We start from the raw sequence: 16,150 nt of genomic DNA, 5'->3' as shown, positions 1-16,150 counted from the left end.
GTCTATTTGCTTTAAGGATGCTGTTTCAGTACTAAAGAGTAACTAACGGTCATGAAATCATGTAAATACTTCCAATTTACATGAAGTAAGCACCAGGTTAAAGTACGTATGTACTGGATTTCATTGTCTTCTTAAAAGCCATACTTTGTCTCAAAGTACTGTCTTCATTTTTCTCCCCCCACCCTTCATTTTTCTACTTGTGCTTATCTTCAAAGTGCAAGTTTATAAACAGCTGTCCATATTTTCAGGCACTATTTTCTAATAAGACATTTCCCAAACTGTATTTCTAAATCTCTAGGAATCATAGCATAGCATAAAAGAAGCAGTTCAAAAAAAAAGTAGCCCTGAGTATGCACACAAAAGTTTAAAATCGAAGTGAACTCCTCTGAGCTGATTTCTTACGTCAAGGAGAGAAAATGGTCTTTGAATGCCTGATAAGGTCACAGACACAATTTCCAGTGCATTTGTGGTAAATCCACGTGACAACTCCTACAGCCACTAACCTGCGTCTGCCCTCAGGGTTCCCTGTACAATCTTCTTTGCATGTCTGGGATGGTTGAGGGGGCAGCAGGAGCCCTCTGAGAAATGTAAGACTTAGGAAATATCAGCAGTGGCTCACATAGAGCATTTCCAGTTGAAACCAGAAGTGATGAGGAACTTTTATCTTACAAACGTGCTAGAAACCAGAAGTTACTATGAAATAAATTCAGGAACTGGTTGTGGTGACTTCGCAATAAAAGTTATAATTAAAAATTGTCATTAATGCTGGAATCCTTAACTCATTTGCCCTAGAATACATATTATAGGACTTTGTGAATTTTGGTTGTTGTTGTTCAATTGCTAAGTCGTGTCTAACTTTTTGTGACCCCATGAACTGGAACACACCAGGCTTCCCTGTCCTTCACTATCTCCCGAGTTTCCTCAAACTGTGCTCAAATAGTGTCTATTGAATCAGTGATGCCATCCTTTGGGAATTTAGGTAGTAAAATTTATATTATATTTAAATTGTTAAGAATTATGATGATACTATAGCCTAACTGTAAATTTATTCTAGTAATGGCTATATAATGATACTTGCCTCTGGGTTTGATGGAATAACTGCTATGGGTTATTATAGACACAATGCCTTTTATTCAAAGTCTCTCTGGATAGCTCCAAAGCATGAAACACATCCCTTTATGAACTCCTTCCAGATGCAATACATGTTGTGGACAATTTATTTTGGGCCAAGAATTACTATTTGGTATTTGGTGTTACCTCCAGAACTGTGTAGGAGTCTGAATTTGTAATGGCAATCACTTTCAGTACAAAGTGAGTTATGCCCTTAAAATAAAATGGCATTCTATGAATTCAGGGAAATATAAAGATTGTAAAATAGTGAAGAAATGTTATATATTCTAGATATTTATGTATCTATTCAAGCATTTAGAATGGAGCAAGACAGGAAAAAAGTAGAAAAAAATGTTGAAAAAGTAAATGAAATTAGTTGTATCCTACATAGCGCAAGAATAATCTTCTGGGTTACAAGTGAGATATTTCCATCAACCTGCAGAAAAATACATGTTGAAAAGGCCTCATCGTAGCATCTGACAGATTTTTATTTGCTTACTCACCCACAGGAGACATTTCTGGAACACTAGCAATGTAAGGTCCATCCAAAAACTTCGGCTCATTATCATTAATATCCTGCACTTTGATGATGAATTCTGATTCAGGCTCCAGGGGCTTCCTGGTTTCTATGTCCACAGCCTGAGCACGAAGGGTGTAGAAAGGTTTTTCCTCTCTATCCAGGCTCCTTATGGCATGAATGTCCCCTGTAGTTTCATCAATGGTAAAAACGGTGCCAGCGCCATCTCCTGAGAGGGTGTATTTTACAGTGCCCTCTCCTTTATCTAAGTCAGAATGGAGCTTTAGGGAGAGAGAGACAGACAGAGAGAAACACAATTAAAGGGATGGTCACATGTTAAAAAGTCATACTTACAGTATAATTTTTTATTAGAAAAGTTAAACCAAAATCTTACGGCCCTCACTAATTTTTTTTTACAAATATTTTTAACACAAAAATGTGAAAAATGTATGGGGAGCCCCTACATATACTATATATCTCAGAGATGCCACTGTTTCCCTTTCAGTCTTACTATACAGGACTTTTGATTTATCACATAGGTAGATCACACATCTATCCTTTCATTAACTCTCCTGTCAATCTATCTTATTTCTCCACACATTACAGAGGTCAGAAGTATAGCCCCAAATCCGTCAACATGTATAAACATAATGATTTTGAACATTTACTTCTTTCACATATTTTGGGGGATGAAATTTCATAAAATGAAATGCACAACTCTTAAGCATACTTATTGCTTCATTTTAAATGACTGTTGTATTAAAATAAATTAGCTGATATATATTAAATCAATCCACAGTGTCACAAAGAATCAGGAATGACTGAGCATGCACATGCATGCACATATTTTAATCAAAAACCTTCCAAATACCCTGAAGATAGAAGTCGATAATGTGCATCCAGTGAGGATATAGTAAAAACAAAAAAAAACTCAGAAAACACTATCTTTTCATTTGAAAGGAGAGGACAGTTTTGGCGTACCAGGTCGATTTTAGATATGAATGATGGAGTATCTCATTTTAACAGACTGACTCTTAGTGAGTTATTCAGTCTTACTCAGCCAGATGATGGGTAGAATAACTGATTATTCCTTCAGATTCACAAATGTTTAGCTATAATCTGTACTATATATTTGAAGTTTTTAATTTCTGCTAATTTCTTTTGAAATTCAGCACATGTCTAATTGACTGAAATACAATATGGAATGAGAAAAATAGAAATATAATAGAGGAGAAGACCATTAAGAAGAGAAATTATTATTGTGTTTATTGTGTACTATTGTATTGTAAATCAGTGTTTTTCAAACTGGAGTCCAAGATTTAACACAAGATGACCCTGATGCTGGGAAAGATTGAAGGCAAAAGGAGAAGAGGGCAGCAGAGGATGAGATGTTTAGATAGCATCACTGACTCAATGGACACGAACTTGAGCAAACTCCAGGAGATAGTGGAGTACAGGGAAGCCTGGTGTGCAGCAGTCCATGGGGGTCACAAAGAGTCAGACACAACTGAAGCAGCTGGGCATGTATGCAAATTATATAAATTTTCCATTATATACAATCTCTAAGAATATGTACAAGTGAAAGTCACTCAGTTGTGTTTGACTGTTTGACACCCCATGGTCTATACAGTCCATGGAATTCTCCAGGCCAGAATATTGGAGTGGGTAGCCTTTCCCTACTCCTGGAGATCTTCCCATACCAGGGATCAAACCCAGGTCTCCCTCATTGAAGGTGGATTCTTCACCAGCTGAGCCACAAGAGAATTCCCAAGAATATGTATATCATATATATAACGTGAATAATATACATTCATATTCTAGTTAAATTTAAAAGGATGCCTATTTTTATAAATCATATTAATTTTCATCCAGATACTGATCTGAAATGTTTTAAAATATGTTTTATCTGATTTCAAAGTTCAAATTTTTAGATTTAAAACCTCATTCCAGTCAACAGAGTAACCAAAGAAAATATGTTAAACTTCTAGTGAAACCAAAACAATTTGTGCCATATTTGAGAAGGCGATGGCAACCCACTCCAGTACTCTTGCCTGGGAAATCCCATGGATGGAGAAGCCTTGTAGGCTACAGTCTATGGGATTGCGAAGAGTTGAACACGACTGAGCGACTTCACTTTCACTTTTCACTTTCATGCACTGGAAGAGGAAATGGCAACCCACACCAGTATTCTTGCCTGGAGAATCCCAGGGACGCGCGGCTTGGTGGGCTGCCTTCTGTGGGGTCACACAGAGTCGGACACGACTATCGTGACTTAGCAGCAGCAGCAGCAGCAGCATGCAAGTATAACTGTCTTGCAAAATTTTGGACAAAGATGAGTTTTGGTTTTCTTAATGTTTCAACACAGCCTAAAAGTTTTGAAAATATTTTAAAGCGTATAATAATCCTTTGCAAATAGGCATTGTGTGTATTCAGTTCAGTTCAGTCGCTCAGTCGTGTCCGACTCTTTGCGACCCCATGAATTGCAGCACGCCAGGCCTCCCTGTCCATCACCATCTCCCGGAGTTCACTCAAACTCACGTCCATCGAGTCAGTGATGCCATCCAGCCATCTCATCCTCTGTCGTCCCCTTTTCCTCCTGTCCCCAATCCCTCCCAGCATCAGTCTTTTCCAATGAGTCAAATCTTCACATGAAGTGGCCAAAGTACTGGAGTTTCAGCTTTAGCATCATTCCTTCCAAAGAATACCCAGGGCTGCTCTCCTTTAGGATGGACTGGTTGGATCTCCTTGCAGTCCAAGGGACTCTCAAGAGTCTTCTCCAACACCACAGTTCAAAAGCATCAATTCTTTGGCGCTCATCTTTCTTCACAGTCCAACTCTCACATCCATACAATGACCACTGGAAAAACCATAGCCTTGACTAGATGGACCTTTGTTGGCAAAGTAATGTCTCTGATTTTCAATATGCTTTCTAGGTTGGTCATAACTTTTCTTCCAAGGACTAAGCGTCTTTTAATTTCATGGCTGCAGTCACCATCTGCAGTGATTTTGGAGCTCAAAAAAAAAATAAAGTCTGACACTGTTTCTACTGTTTCCCCATCTATTTGCCATGAAGTGATGGGACCAGATGCCATGATCTTCGTTTTCTGAATGTAGAGCTTTAAGCCATCTTTTTCACTCCCCACTTTCACTTTCATCAATTGTGTGTATTAGTAATATTAAAAAAAACCACTCAACCTTATTACATCTTTGCTCTTAAACTCAACATCTTCCTTTAGATTCAGTAAAATAACATCATCCTTCATATTAATTTCATTAAATGACTGTTCATTTTGTGAATTTGTATTTATTTCAAATGGCTCTGAAGTACACTTGCATAAGTGCATAAGCAAAGAATTTATACTGGGTGAATGCTGTAACTTAAACAATGAGGAAACTATAAAGGAGCACCGCATTTTTTTTTTTCCTTAAAAGTTTCTGTATATTTTACTGAAGTCTAAGGAAAATTGCTAAAAATGACAGGAAGAAGTTTTTTTTCCTCCTAATTTTTTATAAACTGCTATGAAGCATAGAAGTTTCTAGCGTAAAATCAAGCTGTAGATAAATGTTCTTTGAACTTAGGAATTTCAAATTACAAATTTCACCCATACTAGTAAAGATTTTCAACACAGTGAGCATTACTTTTGCTTTCAAATTTATCTGAAAATATGAGACAGGCAAAAGCAATAACTTTATAAACTGGATCCATTTTGCCAATGGCCCCAAAGAATATCTGCTAATTTTGTGGGAACCAAGTGAAAATTCTAAGTAGGTTTTTACAATGTGATCCAAATAGAGTTACCAAAAATATCTTCATTTAGCCAAAATCAGAACTGTTTTCTTTTCAAACTGACGTAAGACCAAAAAAGCAAATGTGTTTTCAGTTCATGGATCCAAGATCCAAATTAAATTCAATTGCTGCTACTCCTTACACGTCTATCTTTTCCTTCTAATTTAAGTTGGGTTCTGCAGAGATTAAAGCTTCAGAAGAAATGTGTGAAAAGATGTTAAAACTTAAACTGAAAATAAGATTGACGAAGGTAAAATTCTCTAGAGGATTAGAATGTTTATAGCAGTTTATTTCATGATAATACCTTAAAGAAGATCACCTGTAGTATCTGGCATTGACAGGCAATGTTTAAAATTACTTATTAAGAAGATCACCTGTAGTATCTGGCATTGACAGGCAATGTTTAAAATTACTTATTAAGAAGATCATCTGTAGTATCTGGCATTGACAGGCAATGTTTAAAATTACTTATTCTGCATTGATTGAGTCCACTATATGCATAACTAGCTAAAAGTATAGGTATTTTTGCAACATTAGTTCTAATGTTCAGAGAAGGCAATGGCACCCCACTCCAGTACTCTTGCCTGGAAAATCCCATGGACTGAAGAGCCCGAAAGGCTGCAGTCCATGGGGTCGCTGAGGGTCGAACACAACTTCACTTTCACTTTCATGCATTGGAGAAGGAGTGCGTACTCCAATGTTCTTGCCTGGAGAATCCTAGGGACGGGGAGCTTGGTGGGCTGCCGTCTATGGGGTCGCACAGAGTTGGACACGACTGAAGTGACTTCTCAACAGTTCTAATGTTAAATGATGTTGGCCTGATGTTGCGTATCTTTGATTTTTTTTTTTTTGTATTACATATAAAATAATTTGAGTAGAGAATGTTATAAGCTAACATGAAATCTCCACCATCCTCTTACCTATCTTACCTTCTTTTTTTTTTAATTTTATTTTATTTTTATAATTTACAATATTGTATTAGTTTTGCCAAATATCGAAATGAATCCGCCACAGGTATACCTGTGTTCCCCATCCTGATCCCTCCTCCCTCCTCCCTCCCCATACCCTCCCTCTGGGTCGTCCCAGTGCACCAGCCCCAAGCATCCAGTATCGTGCATAGAACCTGGACTGGTGACTCGTTTCATACATGATATTATACATGTTTCAATGCCATTCTCCCAAATCTCCCCACCCTCTCCCTCTCCCACAGAGTCCATAAGACTGTTCTATACATCAGTGTCTCTTTTGCTGTCTCGTACACAGGGTTATTGTTACCATCTTTGTAAATTCCATATATATGCATTAGTATACTGTACTGGTGTTTTTCTTTCTGGCTTACTTCACTCTGTATAATAGGCTCCAGTTTCATCCACCTCATTAGAACTGATTCAAATGTATTCTTTGTAATAGCTGAGTAATACTCCATTGTGTATATGTACCACAGCATTCTTATCCATTCATCTGCTGATGGACATCTAGGTTGCTTCCATGTCCTGGCTATTATAAACAGTGCTGCGATGAACATTGGGGTACACGTGTCTCTTTCCCTTCTGGTTTCCTCAGTGTGTATGCCCAGCAGTGGGATTGCTGGATCATAAGGCAGGTCTATTTCCAGTTTTTTAAGGAATCTCCACACTGTTCTCCATAGTGGCTGTACTAGTTTGCATTCCCACCAACAGTGTAAGAGGGTTCCCTTTTCTCCACACCCTCTCCAGCATTTATTGCTTGTAGACTTTTGGATCGCAGCCATTCTGACTGGCATGAAATGGTACCCCACTGTGGTTTTGATTTGCATTTCTCTGATAATGAGTGATGTTGAGCATCTTTTCATGTGTTTGTTAGCCATTTGTATGTCTTCTTTGGAGAAACGTCTATTTAGTTCTTTGGCCCATTTTTTGATTGGGTCATTTATTTTTCTGGAGTTGAGCTGTAGGAGTTGCTTGTATATTTTTGAGATTAGTTGTTTGTCAGTTGCTTCATTTGCTATTATTTTCTCCCATTCTGAAGGCTGCCTTTTCACCTTGCTAATAGTTTCCTTTGTTGTGCAGAAGCTTTTAAGGTTAATTAGGTCCCATTTGTTTATTTTTGCTTTTATTTCCAATATTCTGGGAGGTGGGTCATAGAGGATCCTGCTGTGATATATGTCGGAGAATGTTTTACCTATGTTCTCCTCTAGGAGTTTTATAGTTTCTGGTCTTATGTTTAGATCTTTAATCCATTTTGAGTTTATTTTTGTGTACGGTGTTAGAAAGTGTTCTAGTTTCATTCTTTTACAAGTGGTTGACCAGAGTTCCCAGCACCACTTGTTAAAGAGATTGTCTTTAATCCATTGTATATTTTGCCTCCTTTGTCAAAGATAAGGTGTCCATATGTGCGTGGATTTATCTCTGGGTTTTCTATTTTGTTCCATTGATCAATATTTCTGTCTTTGTGCCAGTACCTTCTATCACTTTATACCCTTTCCATTATATATATACACATTCTTATATAAATATATCTGAAAGTTTCTCTCTATATATTTATTTATATGTATTTATATGTGATTTATGTGCTGCTGCACTGTGCAGTCCCTTCAGTCATGTCCAACTCTTTGTGACCCTAATGACCATAGAGTGCAAGGCTCCCCTGTCCATGTAATTCTCCAAGCAAGAATACTGAAGAATGCCCTCCTCCAGGGTATCTTCCTGACCCAGAGAGCGAACTCATGTTTCTTGAGTCTCTTGCATTGGCAGGCAGGTTCTTTACCACTAGTGACAACTGGGAAGCCTGTAATTTTATATGTATATATAATATTATCTTATTATAAATACATGTAAACTTGATATAAAAATGAGAAATTGGTCAACATTTTCCATTGCCATTATCATTTCCAGTGTAATTTTAAATTCTTCAGAATTACTTTTTAATACCTGCGTTATATTTTTTAAAGGAAGTCGAGTGATTCAATGGCTTTTGCTCTTCCTTTCATAAGTATGTAATGACAATGTGTGTGTTGTCCTGTTTAATTCCATAGTAAACAGGCAAATATAAACAGAAGGGTAATTATCCAGACCAAAAATGTGATGTTTTTTATGAATCAAAAGTTTTTGAATCTTGAATAATTCCAGAACTTGATCTCCATAGATGATTTTGATTTCTTAAAAATGTTAGCAATACAACTCAGGCTCAGTTTACATTATGAAGCTACTTCTTTGTCTTAATTTCATTTAGCAGGAGAGAGGATTACAGAAGAGTTCACTTATTGAGTTTCATCTTTTGGGTTGTGTAACTGTGAACAATCACAGATGCCATTTTACAGAGGAGCTTTAAGCTTCATGTAGAGCAAGCTAATAATTCGACAAGGATAAAATTATTTTCCTTTTAGCAATTTAATAATAACAGCAAGAAATGTTTCTTATTCCAATTGTTTTGCTTTAAAAGCTGTTTCTGAGTAGGTGCTGACTATATATTTACAGACTGAAGCAGCCAACTCCAGTAATATCATCTTTTAGTATTGACACTTAAAATTTCTGCCAGAAACAGAGTTCCATAAATGGTGTATATAGAAATATGCACTGTCCAGGCAGTTGTTTTGTGGAAGTGGTGTTGTTATTTTCTCATGTTTTCCAAGTCATCTCAGATGGAGCGTGAAAATGAGATGCCAAGAGAGGCTTAAAAAAGATACTGAGGACTAGCTTCAGAATGTGAGCAAATCTGAATTCCAGTGCCTAAAAGTTTTGAGAAAGCCAGCCTAAAGTTAAGTGTTTACCAGCATCTCCCTGATTATATTTTAGAAACCGATGCACCAAAAAAAAAAAAAAAAAAAAAATTTATTCTTATTTTCTCTGAGTTTAAAAGTGCACATAATATCACTACAACCAGCAGTGATTTTATTTCCATTTGCTATTTCCCAGGATAAGCAGTGGTCACCAGGCATGAGAAGGGCATAGAGTATGTTGGGCAGAGAAATGTATAATTTTGACAAATATTTTTACTGGAAAGTTAAAAATTTGTTGTTGTTCAATTGTTAACTCATGCCTGACTCTTTGTGACCCCATTGACAGCAGGTCAGGCATCCCTATCCTTCAGTATCTCCTGGAATTTACTCAGTCTCATGACCACTGAGTCAGTGAAGCCATCCAACCATCTCATCCTCAGTCATCCTCTTCTCCTCCTGCCCTCACTCCTTCCTAGCATCAGGATCTTTTCCAATGAGTCAGTTCTTTGCATCCAGTGGCCAAAGTGTTGGAGCTTCAGCCTCAGCATCAGTCCCTTCAGTGAATATTCAGGGTTGATTTCGTTTAGGACTGACTGATTTGGTCTCCTTGCTGTCCAAGAGACTCTCAAGAGCCTTCTTCAGCATCACAATTTGACAGAAATATTTGACTTGGTGTAAATACCTGCAAACTACTTTACTATGTGTTTATGGATATTATGGTATTATGGGTATTAATCTAACCTGCCTTTTAGATTATTTTGTAAACAATTTGCTTTTTCAATAAGTATGAATTTATTACATCTATTTATGTTAATCAAAAATACATTGAAATGGCTAAAATCAGAGTATGGAAGTGTTTATAATCTACAGTTTTTACACTTCTTTTCTCTGTCTTTCTCATCAGGGAAATCTGTATCTATTGTCTAACAGAAACCAACAGTAACACTGATGTCTGATTGATATATCCATTGCAATTAAAGAGCTTGTTTTTTCTCCCCCTTATATTTTCTTCTAAAATGTTTGCAACCTTATTTTCATTTTGAAATTCTAATTATTTAGAACATTGTCTCCAAGTATGAGTTTATGTGTGCTTGTGTTTTGAATAGTGGTCTAGATATGAGTTGATACATTTATGATTCCTTCATTAGGTTGGGCACTTAGCAAATTCTTTCAATTCAAAAACTATTTTCCTTCAGCACTGAGAAATTTCCTTCTATGATTATTTCCATAATTAAGTTCTATCCTCTGTCTTTTCTATTGTTTATCCAGAATTCATTGATTCAATGTTAGACCTCATGCACCTTCTATAAATAGTATACTCTTTCTACAGTTATTCATTCCTATATATTTTGGTCTATTATATGAAAAAATTAAAACTTATCTTAAAATTATGTATTACTTTCTATATTTTCAAAGTCAGTAAACATGTCCCCATGTGTGCATACATGCACACATACCACAGACATATTAATTTCCAAGATTTTTTTCATTTACTATGAATGTCCCCACTTAATAGAATCATGCTCTTGTTTTGTGTACACTGGGGATGCCTGAATCTTTTTGAGAACTCTAATTTGTATATATATATGTGCAGGTGTGTGTGTGTGTGTGTGTGTGTGTGTGTGTGTTCCCTAAACTTCCTATTCCTTCAGGATCACTTTTTGTTTTTGGAATTTGAGCCTTTATTTTTCATATCACTGGCTTTCCTCAAATGTTTGATGACTCTCACTCATCAGTTCATATTTAAGAATTTTGAAATTGCAGGATGAATTTATTGATTACAGTTTTGTCCTAGGTTGAATAGACAATGGAGTTCTATCAGTGGCCTAATTCTTTTCAGATTTTCTTTAGAAGAACTTCTTTAAAAAAAAAAAAAAGTCTTTATTGTTTACATATGACTCATTTATGTCTGGATTCCATGCATTATCATGCAGGTGGGAGGAATTCTGTACATAGACTATCAGTTAATCTCCATATTTTATCATCCTTTTCTCTTAATCTTTAGCATTTTTTAGTTTTTTTTCAGAATTGTTCCTCCTTAGTTGGATCCCTCTCAATACAAATGCTTGTAAGTAGCTTTGAATTTATTTGACCAGTCACCAATCCTTCACCCACTTACCGGTTTATAGAAATTGGCTATACTGCCTGATGCCCTGCATACCACCTCGATCAAGATTACAGCCATCATCACCCAGTTATATTCAATTTTCTCCTCTTATCACTCCAAATATAGTTCTTTAGATTTTTAAACATTGATCCAAGCAAGATTCAAGCATTGCATTTGAATTTCGTCTTTATTTTCTTTAAGTTTAAAACAACCATGCCTATTAATATTATGTTCTTGTCATTATCTTCTTTAAAAAACTAGGCTCTCATTCTAAATGTGTCTGCCAGAACAAGAAACTTTCTGATGTGTCTTTAAATCTTTACTATTCTGTCTTAGACTATCTCTTCTTCAGTTTTTAAGTATATATGACTCAATATGGTGCCATAACAGTGTGTGTGTGTGGTGTTAAGTTGCTTCAGTCGTGTCCACTGTGTGTGACCCTGTGGACTGTAGCCGGCCATGTTCCCCTGTTCGTGGGATTCCCTAGGCAAGAATACTGGAGTGAGTTGCCATTATGCCCTACTTAATACTGAGGTCCTTGTAACACAAATTACAGACGTCTTCCACCAGCCATCTTCATAAACACATTCAGTCTAAGAAAAAAACTTCCCAGTATAGGATGTGCCTCAGTAAATTTTGGTGTAATAGCAGCATGTAAGTGGTCATATTTATTTTCAGTTTGAAAATCTATGATTATGAAGGCTGTAGAATGACTTAGTACTATGGTTTAGCAGTCCGTGCATGAGATAGGAGGTAATATTATTTACATACAGGATTCATTCTGATAAATGGGCCAAAATGAATATAAGAAAATTTTATGTGAGTTTCTTTGGCTGAAATAATCTTATTATGTATAAAGCAAACTACGTTTGCTACATTTTCCTTGGTGAACATAAAAGACTTAGTGTGCCCTGTTTTGTAGTTGCTCAGTTCTCAGGACCTTACAGTGGTCATTGTAAGAGCTACAAAGTGATTAGATTATGTTCAAGGAATAGTTTATTGATGAAAGACCAGACACAAAGATGATCTATAACCCTGCCAGAGTAATGACACAATGCAAAAATTCTGTCTTTTAGAAGCCACAGAATGCCCAAGAATATTTGGCATTCTATTCCATTCTCCCCCCTAAGGGGATTCATTTGTTCTTCCTAGCTTGACTGTTGTCATTTGAGCAAGGGGAATGCCACTTTACAAGGCTGGGAATTCCCTTTAACAGCCCAATGTGAGTTCAGAACTCCCCTGACTGGGTTACAGACCCAAAGCTATTTATCATCTGGAAATATTTCACCTTCTATTTAAGAGTGTAGAAATTCATTTCAAAAAAGTCCACACCTCCCCCGAGATAAGCCACAGAAAAGCAAAGAAGAACAAAGACTATTTACAATGCTTGGGAACAATAAAAATTGATGTGCTTGGATATATTACACATCCCATTAAAGAAAAAACATACTCTTCACCGGATATTCTCTTTCATCTTTCTTTTTCTCCTTGAAGATTGCATGTGTGACTACATGTGAGGAGCATCCTAACTAATTTTTTAGATTGTCATATTTTACAACTTTAGCTGTTACAGATTACTTTATATCATTTGAGAGTGTCACAATGTATTAATAGGTACTTCTGTAAAAGTTTGAGAGGTCATTGGAATGGTGCCTGGATTTAGGAGGGAAAATATGGGTAGACAAGGTCAAAATAATTTCTTTCCTACAATTCCAAAGCTGTAAAACATTTTTCACAAAGTCAGGTTTTTGGTTAAAAAAAAAATCTTAAACAATAAACTAGCAATAAACTAGTCATTAAATTGTCAGAAACAGAATCTCTCTTTGCAGTAACATTGTATTTTATGTATGGTTTCAAATAAGGTTATTTTTCAGAATGCTAGATAAATTTGTATGATTTATTCTAAATGTAAGTAAATGCCAAAAATAATGCAGACAGTAATGCCAATAAAAATGGATTGTTAGTAATCAAGATACAGTATTATAACTAGAGGTAATTTATTACCATTTTGTCTGTGTGTTATTACTTTTATTATTTGCTTTATTATTACTGAATAGCAAGCGCTGTGTTGTATATTTTATAAGCTTTATTTAATTCTCAAAATGATCAGTGATATGCTAAAATTAGAAATTTGAGAAATAAAATTTTTTAACTAAATTCTAATAGTTTAACATGTTTAATTTTCAACAGCTATATGTTCTATCCTAAATTCATAGTAAGTGTATCTAATAACTCTAATAAAGCAAGCAGACCGAAATACTAACCCTAACATAAATCATGGAATGATCTAAAATCTATGATTATGAGCATCAAAATTTAGGTTTAGAGTCCTAAATCCATTTATCCTTACCTGGACATTACTGTGTAACTTAATACATGTCTTTGGACTTCAGAATCCTCATATGTAAAATGTGGATTTTAACATTTATATCATAAATTTGGGGAATACTGTAGAGAATTTGACTTCATATTCTCCATTTTCCTTCATTTATCTCCATTTATATCCAAATGAGCCCAAGATAGCAATATTTGTTTTCATTTGTATCAATTTATGCTCATATGTGCTAATTGGATCCAAAATAGTGGGAAAAAAAGCTATCAGGCTTCTACTTATGGCTAGACAATTTTTAGTGCTTTTATATACTTTCTATATTTAATGCTCAGAACAACCCTACAGATACAACTCTATTAACACCATACAATAGACCAGTTAGACCTAATTGATATCTATAGGACATTTCATCCCACAACAATGAATTTCACCTTTTTCTCATGGAACCTTCTCCAGGATAGATCACATCCTGGGCCATAAAGCTAGCCTTGGTAAATTCAAAAAAATTGAAATCATTCTAAGCATCTTTTCTGACCACAATGCAGTAAGATTAGATCCCAATTACAGGAGAAAAACTATTAAAAATTCAAACATATGGATGCTGAACAGCATGCTGCTCAATAACCAACAAATCACAGAAGAAATCAAAAAAGAAATCAAAATTTGCATAGAAATTAATGAAAATGAAAACACAACAACCCAAAACCTGTGAGACACTGTAAAAGCAGTCCTAAGGGGAAAGTTCATAGCAATACAGGCATACCTCAAGAAACAAGAAAAAAGTCAAATAAATAACCTAACTCTACACTTAAAGCAACTAGACAAGGAAGAAATGAAGAACCCCAGGGTTACTAGAAGGGAAGAAATCTTAAAAATTAGGGCAGAAATAAATGCAAAAGAAACAAGAGACCGTAGCAAAAATCAACGAAGCCAAAAGCTGGTTCTTTGAAAGGATACATAAAATTGACAAACCATTAGCCAGACTCATCAAGAAACAAAGGGAGAAAAATCAAATCAATAAAATTAGAAATGAAAATGGAGAGATCACAACAGACAACACAGATATACAAAGGATCATAAGAGACTATCAGCAATTATATGCCAATAAAATGGACAACGTGGAAGAAATGGACAAATTCTTAGAAAAGTACAACTTTCCAAAACCAAACCAGGAAGAAATAGAAAATCTTAACAGACCCATCAAAATCACGGAAATTGAAACTGTAATCAGATATCTTCCAGCAAACAAAACCCCAGGTCCAGATTGCTTCATAGCTGAATTCTACCAAAAATTTAGAGAAGAGCTAACACCTATCCTACTCAAACTCTTCCAGAAAATTGCAGAGGAAGGTAAACTTCAAAACTCATTCTATGAGGCCACCATCACCCTAATATCAAAACCTGACAAAGATCCCACAAAAAAAGAAAACTACAGGCCAATATCACTGATGAACATAGATGCAAAAATCCTTATCAAAATTCTAGCAATCAGAATCCAACAACACATTAAAAAGATCATACACCATTGACCAAGTGGGCTTTATCCCAGAGATGCAAGGATTCTTCAATATCTGCAAATCAATCAATGTAATACACCATATTAGCAAATTGAAAAATAAAAAACATATGATTATCTCAATAGATGCAGAGAAAGCCTTTGGCAAAATTCAACATTCATTTATGATAAAAACTCTCCAGAAAGCAGGAATAGAAGGAACATACCTCAACATAATAAAAGCTATATATGACAAACCCACAGCAAACTTTATCCTCAATGGTGAAAAATTGAAAGCATTTCCCCTAGAGTCAGGAACAAGTCAAGGCTGCCCACTCTCACCACTACTATTCAACATAGTTTTGGAAGTTTTGGCCACAGCAATCAGAGCAGAAAAAGAAATAAAAGGAATCCAAATTGGAAAAGAAGAAGTAAAACTCTCACTGTTTGCAGATGACATGATCCTCTACATAGAAAACACTAAAGACTTCACCAGAAAATTACTAAAACTAATCAATGAATATAGTAAAGTTGCAGGATATAAAATCAACACAAAGAAATCTCTTGCATTCCTATACACTAATAATGAGAAAATAGGAAGAGAAATTAAGGAAACAATTTCATTCACCATTGCAACGAAAAGAATAAAATACTTAGGAATATGTCTACCTAAAGAAATTAAAGACCTATATATAGAAAACTATAAAACACTGGTGAAAGAAATCAAAGAGGACACTAATAGATGGAGAAATATACCATGTTCATGGATTGGAAGAATCAATATAGTGAAAATGAGTATACTACCCAAAGCAATTTAGATTCAATGCAATCCCTATCAAGCTACCAACAGTATTCTTCACAGAGCTAGAACAAATAATTTCACTCGAATAGCCAAAGCAATCTTGAGAAAGAAGAAGGGGACTGGAGGAATGAACCTGCCTGACTTCAGGCTCTACTACAAAGCCACAGTCATCAAGACAGTATGGTACTGGCACAAAGACAGAAGTATAGATCAATGGAACAAAATAGAAAGCCCAGAGATAAATCCATGCACCTATGGACACCTTATCTTTGACAAAGGAGGCAAGACTATACAATGGATTAA

At 35.6% G+C, this 16,150-nt stretch overlaps 1 protein-coding gene across 2 annotated transcripts in view; it reads right to left on the bottom strand.

Annotated features, from left to right (window-relative positions):
* Positions 1 to 16,150, bottom strand: part of CDH12 (cadherin 12) — a 1,213,596-nt gene that overhangs the window by 242,148 nt on the left and 955,298 nt on the right. For both annotated transcript variants that reach the window (XM_044932643.2, XM_025270675.3), the window contains exon 5: positions 1,614 to 1,908. In XM_044932643.2, coding sequence (XP_044788578.2) covers positions 1,614 to 1,908 — 295 coding nt within the window. The remainder of the gene's footprint in view (positions 1 to 1,613; positions 1,909 to 16,150) is intronic.

This window comes from Bubalus bubalis, chromosome 19, assembly GCF_019923935.1.
Source record: "Bubalus bubalis isolate 160015118507 breed Murrah chromosome 19, NDDB_SH_1, whole genome shotgun sequence".
NCBI classification, from domain to species: domain Eukaryota; kingdom Metazoa; phylum Chordata; class Mammalia; order Artiodactyla; family Bovidae; genus Bubalus; species Bubalus bubalis.
Note: the sequence above shows the minus strand (reverse complement) of the source record. Positions and strands in the feature narration are given on the sequence as shown.